The sequence below is a fragment of the Cynocephalus volans genome, chromosome 4 (assembly GCF_027409185.1).
Source record: "Cynocephalus volans isolate mCynVol1 chromosome 4, mCynVol1.pri, whole genome shotgun sequence".
NCBI lineage: Eukaryota > Metazoa > Chordata > Mammalia > Dermoptera > Cynocephalidae > Cynocephalus > Cynocephalus volans.
Window position 1 is genome coordinate 116829813 of NC_084463.1, and position 20225 is coordinate 116850037.

At 43.0% G+C, this 20225-nt stretch overlaps 1 protein-coding gene across 2 annotated transcripts in view; it reads right to left on the reverse strand.

The window, feature by feature from the left end:
- Positions 1–20225, reverse strand: part of PLEKHA7 (pleckstrin homology domain containing A7) — a 203833-nt gene that overhangs the window by 78625 nt on the left and 104983 nt on the right. For both annotated transcript variants that reach the window (XM_063093679.1, XM_063093678.1), the window contains exon 4: positions 6379–6462. In XM_063093679.1, coding sequence (XP_062949749.1) covers positions 6379–6462 — 84 coding nt within the window. The remainder of the gene's footprint in view (positions 1–6378; positions 6463–20225) is intronic.

Below are 20225 nucleotides of genomic sequence, written 5' to 3' on the forward strand. Positions count from 1 at the left end.
AAGAGCTTTGGGAAAAGCAATGCACAATGAAAATCAGGGAAAAAAGAAAGTTCTTGTCCCAAACAGACACCTCCACACCCCTTCTTCCCAGAGAAAGAGACACACAGACAGGCCGCCAACGCTAACTGTAAACTCCCAGCACCCTGGGGGAGGCTGTCTGACACAGGTTTTCATTCAGCAACTATGGCCTCATTGCTCATCTATGGCTTACTGAGTTACTTCCCCTTCCCCTCAACTTCTATCTTAAACACAGGCTCCAGTTCTACACCCCACCTTACCCCACCCCAGGAGCTGGAAACCAGCCAAACAGCACCCCCTCACCTGGCATGAAAATAACCCAGTAAGACTTGCATCCCCCCCCCACAACATCCTCCTAATCCCCCAAATCAGAGCACTGCTCTGAATTTGGCACAAGTCCCCGCTCTGTTGTACGACCCTGGGCCAGTCTCTTCCACTGTCCAGGCTCGGTGTCTCTACCTGTGTAGGAGGAGAACCAGACCTTGGCCTCTCCTTTCCTTCCACCTCAGCTCTGTTTCAGAGATGCTACAATTCTAATCCGTGTCTTTGGCCAGCCCTCTTCTAGCCTGTCTGCTCCTCCTAATTTACCAAGCAGCTGCTTCTCTCATTAGACAATGGTATTTTCTCCTGGAGATCTGAGCAGTTCTTAGACTAGGGGGAGATCAAAGAAGAGGACAAGAAGGGTAGTCACAGAAAGAAACAAAATTACTGTTTGCAAGGAGCAGCTTCCCTTCCACACACAGCAAAGCCACCACTGTAGCATCTTCACCCAGCACAGACAGAGCCAAAGATGTGACTGCTGTGTGGCAATGACCACAACATCCCCAATGCTAGTGCCCTTCGAAACATCAACATCAGAAGCCATACCAACACCCAGGTGTTTGAATCAACTAAGGGACCCATCACCATCTCTTCCCCTACCTGTGACTGTCACAAACATCATCTCCTAGTCCAGGGAGGAAAACTGAACAGTCAAGTTTCTGCATCTACTTGCCAGGTGTTTCCATTTTCCCCCATTTTTTCTGCTGCTATGGCAACCACATGCAACAGGCAAAGCTAGCCCAATACTGCCAGTGTCTAGAGACAAGGTGCTGGCTGTATCAGCCGCAGACAGCAACACATCAGCCTCACAGCCCAGGGCTCAACAGATGAGCAGCAGGAGGGACTCCTCTGGGAGCTGAGGAGCACCCCTCCCGTGCTCAACTCTCTCACTGCCAGCTTTTACCAACTTGTAGCTGCAGGAGGAACAGGAAACAGCCATCTCCTAGCAGCAGGAGATACCCCACCCAGGCCCATAATCAGCAAGCACATGCCTTAGGAGAGTCTTGCCCTGCAACCTGCAAAGTGAACCCCCTTTAGCAAAGAAGTCAAAGCTCACGAAGATCATTCTTACCTTCACAAGAAAGTACCTTTTCAAGTGGGATCCTCCAAATACCACTCACAACATTCCAGGCAATTCCAACTTGTGTTTTTTTTCCAGATAATTCAATGAGAAAGCTGCTCAGATGCCAATGGAAGGAATAAGTTAAACTCACTGGGGAGCCAGGAAGGCAGGCCAGGCAAAGGTAATCTCCCGATTAGGAACTTCCAAGGCAACCTTGCATGCCTTGCAGCTGGCTTCTCTGCACACCAGTGGGCTTCTGAACTTCCAAAGCGCGTACTTTCTCTCAACCTCAGGCCCCACCTCAACATGAAATGCTTGACAGAGCCTAGGGAGCAGTGTACACAGCTTGCTGTCAATCAGCTGCTGGCGTCACCGCTGGGGAATGCTTCCCTCCTCTTCCCTGAGAGCTGCAGAGGCATTTGTCAGTGGCTTCCTGGGCAGCCCAGCAATGAGGAGAAAACACTCCTGTGCGTGAGCACCAAACACCAAAACCACAGCCCTGAAAGTTCCCTGTGCCAAGGTGTACCCCTTTAGGAGGGCCCCTGTGTGTGGCCCTTGTAGCTACAAAGGGTCTGGTTTTAAGCTCACAATTCAGGGAAGTCACTGAGAATCAGGAAAAAAGCTTAGGAAGAGGAGCACAAATGATCCAATCACTGGAAATCAGGCCCTATAATAAAAGGTTTAAGAACATTTTTTGGAGAAAAGACTATCAAGGAGGCCTGGTATCTTTCAAGCAAGGGTGAAGTTATTGCAGATCAAATTTCATTATTTCAAATATAATTACAATTAGAATCTCCATGCACCAGTAGCATACTCAGTTGGCACTTTGAGTACAGCCAAGGAAGAGGACTGTCCCCTGAGAGGCAGTATTAGCATAGTCAGGGGCTGGACTACCTGGATTCAAATCCTTACTCCACCACTTACTAGATGTGTGACCTTTGGCAAGACTCAGCCTCTCTATGCCTCAGTATCCATGATAATAATGGTATTTTCCTTATAGGATTGTTGGGAAAATTAAATTAATATATGTAAAGCATTTAGAAAATTACGTGGTAATAGTAAGGACTCTAAGTTTTAGCTATAAAAAAAATAATAGTGATACTATAATTATTACTAATGGAAAAAGCCAACTCTTATTCTAGGAGGTAGATTACTTCATTCAATGTTAAAGATGAAATTCTAGATCTTGAAACAACAGATGCTGGAAAGCATCTTTCCTAGAAAATTATGGACTGAACTGAAATTTGCCTGCCTGTAACTTTCACTCATTGATCTGACACTGGCCTTTGGCAGCCATGTGATAAATGTACCCCACTTCCACCTGCCAGCCCTTCTTGAAGACTTTGAACACATCCTCCTTCATCTTCTCTCCTGCAAACTAAATATGGTAAATTACAGGACAGGGTTTCCAGACCTTTCACCATAACAGTCCCGCTCTTCAGGGGAATCCCAATTGATCAACACCCCTCTTGAAATTTAGTATCCAGATCAGTGTTTGGGGCTTAGCATGTCCTTTGTGCTCCATAAATTTGCATTGGAGGAAGGAAGGAAGGGGTCCATGAACACCATGGTATACCACAACTATTCTCCCTTCTTCTCTACATATCGTACTTTTATTAATACAGCCTAAGCTTATATTAGCTCACCCAAGAGGCATTTCCACATGCCTGTTGGCTTGGGGGTGCAGGGGTGTCCCCTGGGGTAACAAAGCTACAGGACCCATTGATTGATGCCCTCCCCAGGAGTAGGCTCTGGCAAGAGGAGTCACTGTGGTTACAACCCTCAGGGTTTGGCCTTAACAGGCCTTCTTTGAAGAAGGAAAGAAAAGAGCTGATTTTGCTTTTTCCACTCAAGACATTAGTCTGAGAGTTGACGTGTAAGGACACCCATGGTCATTCTGGCTTTTTTCCTTCACTCCATAACACGCTATACAAAAAAATTAATCTCCTCTAAGGGAAAAACAAAAACAATAGGAATCTCATTCATCCACCCACTTGTAAAAAATGGTTTCCGTGTGGGGAAATCATGCTCCACTCACCCTCTGGAGCTTCCCCAGGAGGTAAATCTGAGTGTATTTCAGGAGGAAGCAATTCAGATAATTGGCTGCAGCCTCCCTCTCTAACCTTATCTCCACGCTCCCCTTCACAAACCTCCACTAGGAGTCTGTCTTGCCCTCTGACCTCACCAAGGCTGGTCACACTTCCATCAACTGTGAATGACCCCCACACACGTGCACGCACACACACTTATCTTCTCTTATCTAAATCTTCCACCTTCCTCCAGCTTAGGACCAGATGCTTCAAGACAGTCTTCTCTCTCTTCCTCCTCATCACAGTCAATCAATCACCAAGCTGTCAATTTTACCTCCCAAGTATCTCCAGAATCCTTCCAATGCTCTTCATTTTTCACTGTAACTCAGCTAGTGTAGATCCCCCACACTCTACCCTCATTCTCCTCTAGGTCTTGTCTCAATTTAAAACACATCCCTTCCCAGGATGGGGAGGCCTTCTATGGTCCCTAAGCCGGGTTAGAGTCCTCTTTTGTCAACACCCACTGAACCCTATGTTTTCCCTGTCATGAGCATTTATCAAATCTGTGACCTGGTTTCATTATTTATCTTCCCTACTTGACCGTAAGCTCCTCACTGACGGATCACATTTGTCTTGCTTGCTGCTATACCTGCAGAGTCCATCACAGCCCCAGACACAATGCAGACACTCACTAGATATTTAATAAACAAGTGCAGGAATCATCCTTCCTTCTTCTCAATGCCTACAGCACACTGTGCCTGTTGGAAGGAATGTCTGGTCACACAGTGCTGCTCACCACCTGAGACAGGCAGGTACCCTCCTGGAAATGACATCCAGGAAATGGGATCAAGAGGGAAAAAATGACCCTTGAAAAGAAGGAACATCTTTTCCTTGGAAACTGGATGAAATTGTGATTAACTATAGAGATATTTTAGTAGGAGAAAAGAAGCTACCTTCTCAGAAGTAGTCAGAGGACAAAGTCTTCTATTAAGAATGAGAGGGAAAGGAAGGTGTGTGTGACAGAAATGTTTGGTGAGGAGTTCGTGTTTCTCTAGCAGCTCAGTCTCCATCCAGACCATAATAATGATGGAGGCCCATATCTCCGGAATGCCTAAAGAAGGGGACTGAACTCAGCGACCTCCCAAGAACTTCTGATCTTCAGGATTCTATAAACTCATTCGAGCTAGAATCTGGGGATTCCACATTCCACTCTGAATTTACACAGCAGCTCTTCTTTAACCTAGGAGACCATATCTACCTTCCACTCACTCACACTCTATTAGTGGTAGTGCTTCCGAAGTCAGACCCCCAACCTGCAGAGTCTAGCACAGTCCCAGACATAGGGAGAAAAAAGGCTACCTTCTCAGAAGTGGTCAGGGGACAAAATCTTCTGTTAAGAATGAGAGGAAAAGTGTGTGTGACAGAATTGTTTGGTGAGGGGAAGTCTGCATCTCCCTAGCAGCTCTTACTGAAGTTGGTAACCTCCCAAGCCAAGGGTTCTGATGGATTCTCCATCCAGACTTTAATAATGATGGGTGCCTGTCATGTCCAATGGACCACCAGCACCAAAATAATGCAGCAAGCAGCTTCTACCTAGGGCAGGGGTTGGAGTTGACTAAAGAGAACACCACACAAAGGCAGCACAGACACTGAAGCCCAGCTACCCTGGGATGGCATCCTGGCTTTCTACTTCTGGCCTTATGACTCTGGGCAAGTGATGTCATTTCATTGCATCTCAGTTTCTTCATGTCTAAAATGGTGATGATGGTCTACCTGTCAGGATTATTGTATTAAATGAGATATGCATGTAAAGACATGGCACAGAGCAAACATGCAAGGAATGCCAACCGTACCATAATTATGAATTTCTACTTTAAAAGTTCTGTAGGATAATGATTCTAAGCTGAAAATACTATAGGGATGAAATGATGTTTGGAATTTGCTCCAAATAATCCAGGGGGTGAAGGGGAGGGTATAGATGAAATAAAATTAGCCACGTTTTGGAAAGTGCTAAAGATGGGCAATGAGTACATTGTATTTATTACTGTATCCCTCTACTTTTGTATATGTTTAAAAATTTCCATATTAAAAAGTTTAAAGATATAAGTACTGAGGGAGAAAAATGCTGGAAAATATAAATACTGATAATTTATTTAAAGATCATATTCAGTCTAAGTGACTGAAGAGAGGAAAAATTATTTGAAGGGAAAAAAAAAAAAAAAAAACCTTAAAGCTAACATCCCTTTACTAGCTTCCAAAACAGAAATGTTTTCTTGAGAGAACTGTCTCAGATGAGCGGAAGGGAACAGAGCCATTTGTGCACATTTCTTGCCTTCACTTTTGGGAGAACACATCCTGCTCGGGCTATACTTGTATTTTTAAGTAAACAAGTGCCGTGTGGTAGAACCTACCTCTGAGCACACCAGAGGCCCTGCTGAAACTGAGCAGAGGAGCAGGGAAGTTCCCGTGTTAGGAAAAGAGAACAGAAAGAAAAAATAGTCAGGAGTGGTGGGCATCACCAGCTCTCCTCTCTAAACCCTGGCTTTGGACTCTTCTTTGAGGCCTTCCTGGGAGGCTGATTCAGCTCACTCTGAAGCTATATTTAAGGTACTTTCACACCAGATAAGTGGGTCCTCTAAGAGCACAGCTAGTGTGTTAGATGATGCCTTCAGGGGAAAGGATTCATTCAGGGGAAAGGGAACTTTTAAGAAGCTCTAACAATACCAATCACAGTACATCCCTATATCATCTCTCCTCTTCCACCTCTTCCCACTGAAAAAAATCCAGAGACTGAAAAATAAAATTCTTCCCACATTTCACTTTGAATCAACCAACCCACTCCAAGCCCCTCTATCTGAGAGACAAAATAATCCAACAAGCTTTATTTTGAGCAAATGCCATTAAGCTCCCAAACTCTATATAAGGAGAATATATAAAAATACTTACTCTTCTTGAAGAATGAATTCACTATTTTCTGGAGAAAACTGCCCAGTCACAGGATGCCTGAATGCTGTGGTTTGCTGGTTATGGCTAAAGAGAGAGAGAGATAATGAATGAGAAGTCATGTGAATAGAAAGGATCACAGACACTACCATAGGTCCCATAAGGTCCAGGGACCCCTGGTCATCAGATTCCTCACAAGTGAGAAAACTGGACCTTTCCTCTGACACACTTAATCTGTCCAACCCAGCTACACTGAAAAATCAAGAATTTCCAGCTAAGGTGCCAAAGCCCACCTAAGAGGCAGGGATTTTAATTCTAAGGAAGTCTTGGCTCTAAGAGAACATTGCATCACTAAGAGACATTCCATGAAGTGCTTACTTCAACAAACTGAGATGCTGAACAAAAAGTTACTTTACGACAGCATGAGCTAAAACAAGAATGAAGGAAAGTAGATGACACTTGGAACAGCCTCCAAAAACCATGAACCAGTAAAAGAATTCTAAGAATTAACCACCCACCCAGAAAATTCCATCTTCTTAAAATTCTTCTCCCTACTATAAAATGTCTTCATTTCAATGATGGGATATAAATGTATGGGCATGTCTCTGCAAAAGGACCTGCACAATTTCAACACTGGGGAGTTTCTGTCACCCTTTTGAAGTTAGGAAGGATCAGCTTCCACACCAAGCTGACAGACAAAACCGAAATGTGTAGGTGTTTTGTGTATGGACAAAGACTGCCTGGTTCTTTGAAAAGAAGTAGGAGCTAGCTTTTGAGCCTGCTGGTTTGCTCCACAAATAAACTAAACTAACTTTCTTTTAAAAAGCATATGATTTATTCAAAAATTATTCCCAATCATAAAATCATACTCATTTTGGAAATTTTAGGAAATATATAAAGAAAAAAAAGTCACCCATGATCTCATCATGTGGAGATATATCTGGGTATCTCCTTCTTCCAAGTTGTTTTTTCCTTCTATTTAAAAAAAAAATTGTGATTTTACTATATAAAAATCTATATCCCACTTATTCACATCCTATAAACATAAAATGTCCTTCATCATTATGACTTCTTCATTTGAAATACCTGAATAATAGTAGTCTTATCATATGAATGTAATTTTTTTTATATACAACCATTCAAAAAATATCTAGCAGACACCTGTGTGCTGGGCACTGATTTAGGTGCTGGAGATAGACAGTGAACAAAAAAGTCCTTACCCCATGATGCTCACATCCTAGAAAGATTTACATGCCTCTAATGCTGGATCTTTTGCCAGCCCCCCAACCCCCCTCCCGCCCCCTGCTTAACCAACATATCTTTTAGTATAGGCTTTTTCTGCACTTCAAGTCATTTCCTTGGGTTAAAGTCCCATAGGTAAAATTACCAAATTAAAGGGCATAGTCATTTTTTTAAAGGCTCTTGAAACAGACTATTAAAATGCTTTTACTGTCAGAGTCAATAGATCATCTCAGTTTGGTAGAGTTAAGATATTAGCCCCATCTCCACAATGAGCACCGAGACTCCCTGGGAAGAGTATGTCCAAATCAGGGTACAGCACAAAGGTTAGAAAAGAAAAATTCTCTAGGCCTACAAAGTTTTTCTTACTATGCCCTGGGTCTAGTCAGAGCCTCTGGTGTCCTGGTATCCTGGATAAGCTGGGCACTGAGGGTTAGAGTAGCCTGAATCTAACAAGCCAAATGAGAAGCATGCAGAGCCATCGGGCCAGGCTGCTCTCTGGCCCTGCAACTGTGTAGCACCCCCAGCACACCATCACCCTTCCCAACCACAGCCAGCCTCTGAATTCCCAGTTCCTGGTCTCAGGCAAGCCCATGGAATCCTATGACCTCATCTGGCAGGGAGCAGCCTGGTCTTCCCAAAAAAGCAGAGTTAAGGCATAAGCATCTAAGATAAAAACAAGCAGCAGACCTCCTTAACACCTGTTTCAGAAATCCTTGCACCACGTTCAAGATGTAGGCTTTATTTATACCCAGCTTTTTCCAGAGAGTCATCTCCACTCACCAGAAAATTTGAAAACCCAAACTCTAACCTAAGCCAGCCTCATTTCCCCCTGGAGGGGAAAAAAATGCTCTGCTCATAATGGGAATAACAATAAAGCAATAACCCCACTATCTACTATTACCTCTAAAGGGCTTTACAGTCTACAAAGAATTTTCATACACATTTCAGCTACTAACACCATCAACCCCCATTTTATGAATGAGGAAACTGGGCTGAGAGGTTAAGTGACTGGCTCAAGAAAACTTCAGTAAGTGATAAGACTTGAACATGAATCCAGGTCTTCTATTTCTAAATTCTGTGCTCTTTACATGATACCCTGCTGCTCCCTTCCCTCAGGAGTCTGTGGGCTGGCAGCTTCCTGGACGTGATCAGAAAGCCCTAAAGACAAGGCATCAGAAAAATAGCACCATCCATCACTACTCCCTCTCCTTCTCTATCTCCCTCCTTTCCTTTCTGCCCAGGGCCAAAGTTCTGAATGACAGCACTTGTGTAGCACTCAGTAGCCCCAAATACCCTTTGGTCCTCACACAAGATCAGTTGGTAGATCTTTGGTAGATGAGGGCAAAGAGCAAGCCTTCTATGTGCCTGGAGGAGATCCAGCAGCTGGCAACCATCACTTCATATATCTTCATATACACTGTACACCCTCAGTAGTTCCTGGGCTCCCCAACCCCAACATGTACCAGCTTAAATAAACCCAGAGGGTTGAGTAAATGAATCTTGAGCTGGAAAGTGTAGGCAATAAGATAAATTTTGCATTCTAACATGAGAAGAGAGGTAATTTTTTTAAAGTTGACCAAAAATGGGCCGGTCCCGTGGCGCACTGAGGAGAGTGTGGCGCTTGGGAGCGCAGGAGCGCTCCCGCCGCAGGTTCAGATCCTGGCTGAGCGCAGTGTGGGCGACACCAAGCCAAGGGTTGCGATCCCCTTACCGGTCACGAAAAAGACAAAAAAAATAAAATAAAATAAAAACAAAGTTGACCAAAAAAAAGGAGCAATTTTTTTAAGGCAGTGAAACTATTCTGTATGACACTGTAATGGTGAATACATGATATTATACATTTTGCAAAACCCGTAGAACTGCACAACACAGAATGAACCCTAATGTAAACTTTAGTTAATAATAATGTATCAATATTTGTTCTTAATTGTAACAAAGATACCACACTAATGTAAGATGTCAATACTAGGAGAAACTGTGTGTGTGTTGGGGGGGGAGGGTAATGTCAACTGTCTGTACTTTCTGCTCAATTTTTCTGTAAACCTAAAAGGGCTATAAAAATAAAGTCTATTATTTTTTAGAAAAGGAAGGAAGGCAATTTTTTTAAGTTGGCAAAAAATAGTTGTCATTTGATCAGACTTAGAGGCAGCTCTCCAAACTTTCTCTCCTAATATGAATGCTTCCCTCTTTGCCAAAAAAAATTACTGGCCATGACATCATCACCACCATCTCTTGCATTTACTCGAAGCTATAAGTGTGCTCACTCATCATTTTATTTGATCCCCCTGACTATCCACTGAGGTAGGCAAGGCTGATATACTTATCCCCATGGTATACATAAGCAACCTGAGGCTCCAGATTATGGGATGTTATTGAAACACTACTAAAAAAAAAAAAAAAAAGACTCATACATTGGGGAAAAAACCAGATTAGTGACTCCTGAATAATACTGACATCTTAAAATTTGATCATTTTTAGTCAAATGCACTCAGCTTGCTAATGGCAGAGCATCTGGTTCAGCAGTCTTTGAGCAAAGGGACATGAGTTAGCTCCCCAGGCTATTCCATTCAATCTTCCCAAATATGCAATAGGGCAGGTTATGTATCATCACAGCAGTCCACAAGTGAGAAAAGTGAAGCCCGGAAAGAGCAGATGATGTGCCCACAACCACAGCAACTCCTGTGTTTGCTGTATACCACCACTCTTCTCATGTCTTTCCACTACTCCAGGCTCACCCTTGCCAAACAAAGGCTGCCTATTAAACGCTGGGTACCCAAACCCATTTGGAGATGGCAAAGTTCTCTGGCTTTACTTCCTGTCCCTAACCCTTCAGCCCAAAAGCCCGCAGTCTGCTTTATTTCCTGATTCTAAAAGCCAAGAAGAGTCTCATGTCCTATCAACCTGTCTCAAGAAACATTTAGCAGGCACAGACATATCCCCTGAAATACCTGTTCTTAAACCTGAATTGCCACCTTGCTCCTTGGTAGTACAGAGATGGCCCGGCTGCGAGCCAGGTGGCTGGTTTCAAGGGAGCACAGAAACTCTCCTGCACACAAGGGCTTCTGTTTCTGTTCAGGCTACTGAGCAAGTAATTTGGCAAATGAGGTAAAACATAATCTACCTTCATTTTCAAATCCTGCTCTTCCTCCTAGAAGCAGCCCCTCAAAGTTTAATGGCAGCTAATCTCAGTTAGAAGAGGACCAGAGCGCATGAATGGCAAGTGGCAGGGAAGGATGGTCCCTGTGAAGGCGGACCACGGGCAACCATCCGCGTAAATAAGCACGTCTTCACAAGTCCCGGGCAGGCAAGGACTTGCATTAGGCCCTAAAGAAGTCTGACAGCAAACACAAGAGACTTGATAAGAGGATACAATGAGGACCAGGGAGAACTGGAGACTGATTTGAGCTCAATATAAGAAGGAGCTCACCTACAACCACACTTAGGGCTAATCAAAATGTAAATGTGTCCTACAGCATCTTGCGACATTTTTGCAGATTAATTTTCTATTCATATGGATTTTGATTATAATGTGAGGAGTGACTCTGTTTGATTAAACAAAAGCTCCAGTTACTCAGCATGGCAAGAAGTCCTGGAGTTGTGTGAATGATGCTCAACAGTGGAGGTCAGAGTACCCTGATAAATTCGGTTTTCTGACAGTGGTGGTATTGGTATGCTGAGAGTGTGATAAACCTGCTCCGTCAGCACTAGCTCTTATGTGGCCAATACTATAAGGAGGAGAAGAAACAGCTTAAAATGTAAGAAAAGCATCCGGCCTAAAAGCCTGAGAAGGGCTTTACCAGGGATCTTCTCATTGGTATGCTTAGCAGTAGCTGCCTCCCCTGGACCTTCTGGCTCCTCAATGGGGCTTCCAGAATACTGTAAAAGAATCATCCTGCAGGCCTGAAGCCATATGCAGCACTGCCTCCAGGATTGGTAAGGCACTTACAATCCTTGTTCTAAATCACAGTGTCTCAAGAAAACCAAGGATTCTGGGTAACCTAATAATATTCCTAGTTAAATTCCAAAACTGGAAATTGAAACTCCAAGAACACAAGAAATTACCTTCTCTTCCTCTTCAGCTCTCATTCAGACCCACAATAAAGATGCAGCAATCAAGAGCTGAAACAGCATCTCCACATTCCCTCAACCTTTCTTAAACTCATTTTGGTTTTACTTAACACTTTTACAAAATAGCTTGTTTAGTGCAAAGCATCACCACTGTTAATGTAGCATTACTAAGGGGGCTGAGAATCTTACTGAAATGGTCTTTCGAGCTTGCACTATTTTGAAAATGTCAAGATTTACAACAGTTCACCGCACATGGGCATCCCTCTGACAGGCCCTTCTTCCAAAAGCATGGGAATCAGGCCTTCATGAGCCAGTGTATGATCCCCATCCTCTCTCTAAGTGGAAATGATCAACACAGCACTAATCAGCCTCCTTCAACATCTGCCCTGAGTAACAGAGCCCTGGGGTCAGAAGATCTGGGTTCAAACTAGAGCAAGCGACCTCACCTCTCTGAGCCTCAGTTCTTCCATTTGCAAACGGGATAAAAAAGTCCCTCCAAAAAGTTGTTGCAAGGATAAAATGATGGAACACATACGAAACAGGCCTGCACAATGCGTGGCATACAGAAGGTAATCAATTAATGTTTGTTGAACCTGATTTTGCCTTGACTATGGCAATGACTAACAGGAATCTACATTTTAATAGGACAAAAGTAGAATGAGCATCCTTCTCACCAAACCCAATACTTCTCCAGGCTTCCCTACTTCTATTAACAGCATCACTATCCAAAAACCTTGGAGTCATCCTCTATTCCTTTCTTTACCTTAACCTCCATATATATTAGCAAGTCCTATTGCCTCTATCTAAAAAAATACTCTGAATTTATCAACTTCTCTCCATCTCTACAGCAAGCACCCTCATCATCACTTGACTATATACTGCAACAGCCTCCTGACTGCTCTTTCTGCCTCCACCTTGGGCTCTGCCCCACTCATTCTCTCACTGGGAGCCTGATGGATCTTTTAAAACATAAATTAGACCACATCAAACTCCTCCATTAACCCTACAACAGCTCAACATCACACATACTCATAGAGTCAAAATAAGCTCCTTACCTTGGCTTATAAAATCCTAGATGACTTGATTTCTGCCTGATTCCCTTCTCACCTTGCACCCTTCTTCCCCTTGCCCATCCTGCCCCAGCCGCACTGGCCTCCTTTCTGTTCCTTGAACACCAAGCTCTTTCCTACTTAGCATCCTTTGTACTTCTGTACAAGGAACCATCACAGGTTCCTCGTCATTCACACCTCAGCAGAATTATCACCATCTCAGAGTTCTTCCCAGCCACCCCCTAAGGTAGCTCCCAGTCACTTCATATCACATCACCCTATTTTATTTACTAGCTGTCATTTTTCTCACTTTTGTATGAGGTGAGGGTACTTCAAAAAGTTTGTGGAAAAACAGAATTAAAAGAGAATACGAATCTTTCCATGAACTTTTTGAGGTGCCCTCACATGTGTGTGATTATTATTGGTCTCCTAACTAGCATGTGTATCCATGACAGCAGGACCTTGCCTGTCTTTTCACTACTGTATCAGCCTAAAACAGTGTCTGACACACAGGAGGTGCTCAAAAAATATTCGTAGAACAAATGAATGAGAAATGACTAAGGATTCCTATCTTAAAGTGAGGCCATGCTTTCAAATGAGCTAGCTAACCCTAAAGAAATATGGATTCAGGTAACAAAGAGATAAGAACCTAACTATCATCAGTCGGGCGGTTGGCTTCTATTCTTACTGCCAGAGGAAGGAAGAGTAAGACACCAACGTGCCAGAAACACTTCATCCTTGGCTCTCCCTAAACTGTGTTACAATATAATTTGCAGAAATTAGCCCTCCCCTGAAACTTCCTCCCACCCCTGCAAAGGGGGGTTAATACACTCAACAGAAAAAAATCAAAGAACAGAATGCAAACACCTGAGAGGAAAGTTCTGCGTGATTAAAAACACATAAGAGGATAATACAAACATCACCTGTATCTCCCTTTTGTGAACTGGGAGAGTATTTGGTGTGAAACCTACAATTTGGTGACTGATTATACACTCTCTTGTATTGCTCTCTACTTATTTTACGTATTTGTTCTCCTCTCCCTCTCCCTTATTTCCAAGTAAGATACTAAGTTCCTAGAGGGATGGGAGTAGTCCTTCACTCATTTCTCATGTACCTCCTGTAGCACAGAAACAGGAATACCCAGGAGTAGGCACTTGAATCCCTTTACTTCGACAGCCTGAGCACAAACACATCTCACCTTCAAGGTGAGGCTGTGCAGAACCCACCTACCTCATTTACTGATTTCAGCAGCTCAATGCATCACAGACCCCCCAGAGAGTGGAGGAGGAAGGGATGCACAGGCCCTGATGAAGGATCTATGCCAGATCTGGTGTCTCCCAGCCCTGGGGAACATGAAGCAGATCAATGCAGGGCCTTCCCCACTCCAACACTGTCCACAACTGGCTTACATTCCACACCAAACCAGGAAGTGACACAGAAACCCAGTCAAATCCCAGACCCACCACCTGACAGGCAGTCAGTAACTGTCTCCTTGACCAAAGGTGCCAAAAGGGGCAGAGGCCGGCACAGACAGGACTGAGCATAAGAGAATCACAACTGAGCAAACTTAGAGCTGTCCCACCCTGCAAAGAGGGAAGTCTGTCCTTTCCAAACCCTGGATTTAACAGACTGGAGCCTTCCAGCATGATTTGAAAACCTTTATATTTCATTAGGTTCCCCAGAGGTTTTCAGATCTCTCAGGGGCCAACTCAGTTTGTGTAGGACCTCTTCTGACCCAGTAGCCCATGCTGCAAACCTGTATGCTTCCCGAGTTCCCACATGGGGCCCCAGTACTTAGGGTTGCTACTTGGTGAATAGGAAGTTTTAATTTTGACTTTACAGGATCTCAATAACCATTAGAAGATTAAAGCCAAACTGCTGATAGAATGAGGAAATCAAACCCAGAGAGCCCTCCCCTAATTTTTTTTTAAAGGAAGTTGGCAGAGAAGCAACAAAATAGGAACCAAGTGCCAGCTTTGTTACAACCAACCAGCTCCACAGCTCTGAGCAACTACTCAACTTCTCTGGGCCTCAGTTTCCTCATCTTTGAAATGAGGGGGTTAGACTCTCCATTTGGAGAGGCCACATGAGGTCTGCATGAACCACAGGCAGATTAGAATCATAAAGATTAGAGCTTAAGTCCCAGCTCTGCCACACAATGACCTTGAATAGTTAGTGACTTTTCTGAGTTTATCTGTAAGAAAAGAAGATAATTCCAACCCTGCATGGTTGTTGTGAAGAATACTGATAACATTCCCAGCCCACAGTAGACACTTCAACCTTCAGTTGTCTGCTGTAGTTTTCTTTTGCTGGCTCTAAAATTCCCCTCTAATAGAGTTGCTTTGTCTTTTTCCATGTTGCAGACTCCAGCATTAGCCTACTATAGGACAGAGGCTCAAGAATACACTTTGTTCCCTTTGAGTTAAGGCACAACACCCAGCCAGGCTCCTGTTTAAATTTCTATTTAAAGAACTCGCCTGCCAGGCAAAGATCAATGGGCGCCTTTCTTCAATCACACTTCTGTCCTCAGCTAGGGTCGAGCCCAATGGTTCAAAAAGTACAGCCCGAGAAAAACTGCCTCCCCACCAGGCTGGGCTGAGCCAGGGACACACATTCTACAGAAGTTTTAAAACTTCACGGGAAACATTTTCAACCTCAGAATACCCAAGTTTATGCTTCTTTTTAACGCTCATAAATGAGTCACATTCCCCAATGGTAAAATGAGAAGGCTGGACAGGTGATGTTTTAAAGATCTTCCTTCAAATAAATTTTTAAAAAAAATTTTTTTTAATTAAAAACAAATTTAAAAATTAAAAAAAATTTTTTTTAATTTAAAAAAAGATCTTCCTTCCACCTGTAACATTTTAAGACACTGAGGTTCATCTCAAACTACTGCCATCCACAGAGCTACAGACTGAAATTTAACAGTACACATAATTGAAAGCACAAAGGAATGGAGGCAGAACAGTTGTCCTCCCTGATCTCACTTGCCAACAGAAAATTCTTTGTAATAATATCAGAGAGGTGTGATTCATGATACTTTTGTCCTATTTATTCCCAATTAAATTGGATTGTTGTTGTTTTTTATTTAACTGCAGGTGATCCCACCCATTGAAAACTCCCTTTCAGTTATTATTTGGCTTTCATGAATCACAACATATTGGTGTAGCAAATTGAATCTCTATGAAACTGGTACAGGACTAACCTGCTCTCTCGTTCTTGCTGGAAAAGGCAGCCGACACCTCACTCTCTATTTGAGCTCCATGTTTGGAATTGTGTCTTCCTCATCTTCCTCATCCGTAGCCTTATGAAATCCCCAGTTTGGGTCAGACAGCGAGAGAGGCTTCCAGCTGCCTGCTCGCTCTCAGTTTCAGTTCTTGAGCAGCTGCCTCCCAAGGTGTTACAAATCCAGCAGCCACTTGTTCCTGCTCATTCATTCTCCTTCCTCTCCACCCCCCACGCAAAATCTGGCAACCAGGCAGGAACACAATTCCAGCTCTGAGTCACCGCCCCACTGTGGCCACAAGGAGCAGTGGCTGGGGGTAAACAGCAAGGCAGGTGCTCAATACCTCTAGGACCCAATTCTTCTGTTCTTCCTTGAGACTGTGGGGTTGGTTACTCCTCTAGAATGAGGATATAAGAAACACCTCCACCTATTAGCTCTGGGGTCAGAATGAACTGCCCACTCAGTTTTGCCCTGCCACAATGGGCTGATATTAGCCCCAAAGCAGAACCTATCTTGGTGGAGAAATGATGGCTCCTTATCAATATTTCACAACAGTCAGGACAGGGAAGGGGTTGAGCAATTATGAGCTACCATACCCACTCCCCCTAGTAACAATCTATGATTCTTTCATCACTGCTTGGGATGGCTAAGGCTCTCTCAGCACTGATTTAACCATGTGGCTCTCACTCCCAGAAAAGGCCTGGAAAGGAGAAGGGCAGAGGGATTAAAAAGAGAAACTGAGGCACTAAAGTCACAGACCAAAACTGTGGCTCTTTTCATTGCAACCTGTGCAGGTCAAATCATGATGCAGGTGACCACTTGAATATAAGCTCCATGGGGCAGAGATTATTGTTTTCACAGCTATATCCCAGTGCCTAGCATAGTGCCTGGCACATAGTAGGTGCTCAAAAAATATTCTGTTGAGTGAAAAAAAAGGGGGGGGGATTTTGTTCTGAGTCCACTTAGGATGTACAGTTTTACTAAAGCTTATATCCATCACCACCATTTTTTCCCTTTAAAAAATCTCCATATCCTTACTAACTCCTGCCTGTAGTGAGTGTTCTACAAATTTTAAATGTAGAGATAATTTACTGTGAAATTAATGAAACTCAAGCTTTAGGGCCCCTTACTTTCACAAGCCCTCTCAAGGACCCAGGAAGGGCCCTACCAATGTGTTTACATGCTTTCTGCAATTTTGTATATTTTCAAAGAAGGCCTTCCAAACTATGTAAGCATCAAGCCCCACAAACTATTGATCTGCCATAGCAGAATGAAAGAATGAATGACTCATAAGCTATCTTGACATATTATCTCTCTCTTTTTTTTTTTTTGACATATTATCTCTAACAAGGGCATTTGTTTTGTCAAAAGTTGTTTTAACCACAGAGAAGATAGGTATACCCTAGCCTATAGGCACATCCTATAAATTAATTGCTATAAAGACTAGATTAAAAAAGAAAAGGCTGGATTAGATTTAAGAGCACAAATACCATTCATTTAACACTTATTTAAACCTACTATGTGCTTAGCACTCTGAGTGCTTTGGGGAAAAAATGATTAGACCATAATCACCCCCACCAAACAGGAGCTTACAATCCAATAAAACAGATTAATATGGTTATAAATAGATATAATATAAATATACATTTCATATATATATACACACACACACATATACACATATATACATATATACACACATACAAACACAAATACAGATCTGAGTGGGTGCCATAATAGAAAAGCAAAGCACAACTACTTGCTAGGTATGACCCTGTTAGGTACAACCACCCCAGAAGGTAAATCATACAATCTCCACTTTGCAAATAAGGAAATTAAGGCCCATGGCTGTACCCCACAGATACATATAATCCATTATGTTTCAATTTTTTTTTAAAATGAAGAAAAACAAAAAAGAAAATTGAGGCCCAAAGGAGTCAAGGGCCATTCCAAGACCACACAACCAGTAAGTAGCAAGGTCAAAAGTCAAGCCCAGATCTGCCTAACTCCAAAATGTGGGCTTGTTCTTAGTGGCTACACTTCAGTCAATGGCCAGTTGCTCTACAGAACCTCCAAAATGTCTGGGAGACATGTTAGCTTCAGAGGCAGAGGAACCACGTGGGGCACCAGCAGAGGTTGGTAAGCCTCCAAGGCCCACACTCCTGGGAGTGGAGGAACAGGAAATGCCATGAGCTTGTCCATCATATATACAGGTATAATCCTCACTCACCAGGAAACACCCTAGCAGCAATCAGTGACAGCTACTTGGGAGCCAGAGGAGCCACATGCAAGGCTGCCACCCTGTGGCCCTGCCTCCAAACTCCCTTGTCCTGTTGCCAGATTACTCACACTGGAGCACACCTCTCATTCCATTATTTCCTGCCCACACACCCTCCATGGTTCCTCCCTGCTACAGCCTCCTTATCTCTCACCACTTCCCGATACCTTCAGCTCCTGCCAAATTTAACTACCCACCAGTCCCCAAGTCACCCTGTTTTTCCCGTCCCTGGGCTTTGGCTCCTGCTGTCCTCTTCTCTAATGAATTCTGCCCAACCTTCGAGGCTCCTTCTCTTCCAAGTAGCCCTTCCTGATCACTCCAGGACACTCTCATTTCTTCGTCCCTCAATATTCTCAGCACTGAAGGCTTATACTCCTCCTACAGCAATTACACTTCTTAACAACTCTTCTCATTTTACTTTCTGAAAATTATTTAAGTACTGCATGTTCACAGAAGGGTATAAACTAAAAAGCAGTTCCCTTTCTTGACTCCAATTCAATGCCAATCCCAGAGACAAATAACTTCACCAGTTTCTTGTGTGTCCTTTTTGGTTTTCACATTTATGAAATTTTTATGCATTTAAAATTTTATACACACATCTTTTTAGAAAAAAATTTACATAAATAGAATAAAATTGTACATATTATGCTATAACTTGCTTTTTACTTTACATATCTTAGACTCCTTCTCCATATCCACGCACAAGGCTAAACACAAGCAGCCCCTTCCACACATAGCTCTCTTAGGACCCCCACACCACACCTGACCAGCCCTTAGAGAGATGAGCCAGGAGCCCATCCCATATGCCAACCTGCCCCAACATATATCAGAGATTTCAAATTGATGATCTGCAAACCAATTTACCCCAAAGACTAGTTTTATTTGAGCTATATGGATTTTACCAGTTTAGCCAAAGTCTAAAATTGAAAATCATATAAAAATCCAGCTCATCTTAGAAAAACAAAAACCGTGGCAATACGAGGCCCCCATGAGAGGTAGAATGACCCTTCTAGTTCACTAAGTCCCCACTACTCCCTACTGCTTCCCAATGTTGAAGGTGAATGCTTAGTGCTACTTATCATAATACCTACATTTCTAATGTTCTTACAGAAGAGAAATTTCTTTGTACATCTCTCAGCCAAAATTGTGAAAACAGAAGATAAACACAGTGGTACAAGTATTTCAAAAACAAACACAGGCTGCTTTTTTCTTATCTGCTAAGCCTCTATAGTCATTTGAGTTTGCAACCCCTATCTTGGAGCAATACCACTGATTCTACAGAACACCTTCCTTTTAGAAAGAAGATCTGTTTTAAAGAATAAAGATTTCTTGCAAAAGAATAAGAACTAAAAGAAGATGGCAAAAATTGGCCAAAAATTTTCCCTCTCACAATAAGTCTTAGAAGAATCTTTCCAACAATAACAGTGAGTAGGCTTACCTTAAGCTTCCCTGACTGGGCTCCTGAAGACGTAAACTCCAAGCCAGACACCAGACTTTTTCTCCCACAGAGTGAAAAATTCAGAGAAAAACACAACAGCTCTGTTCCCTAAAAGAAGCCCAAGGAAGAGAGGTACCAGTGCCAAAGGGGCCACTGAAAGTGAATACGGCTCCTGGAACAAAAAAGCATCCGACCAGGTGCTGCCTGGGATAAGATCACAGACTTCCCCCAACCCAGAAAGTGCACAGTCTACTGTGGTATTGAGAGCACAGGCCCTGGAGTCCAGACCTCAACAGCCACTCACATCACAGATAAGGAAACTGCCTCAGAAAACAACTGTAAAAAGTTGCCACCATCTTTTAAAAATAATTGCTTCAGCTGAGTTTTCAGGAGGAATCTTAAAAGGGCCACAATAACTAGATGACCTGAATGATATTGTATTATTTGCCCCCAACAATGATGTGTGACATTAGTATATTCGATCATTAATTTAGCAAATATCTGAGAGCCAACTAGACGCCAACTCCATAGTGTCTTACACCTGAAAGG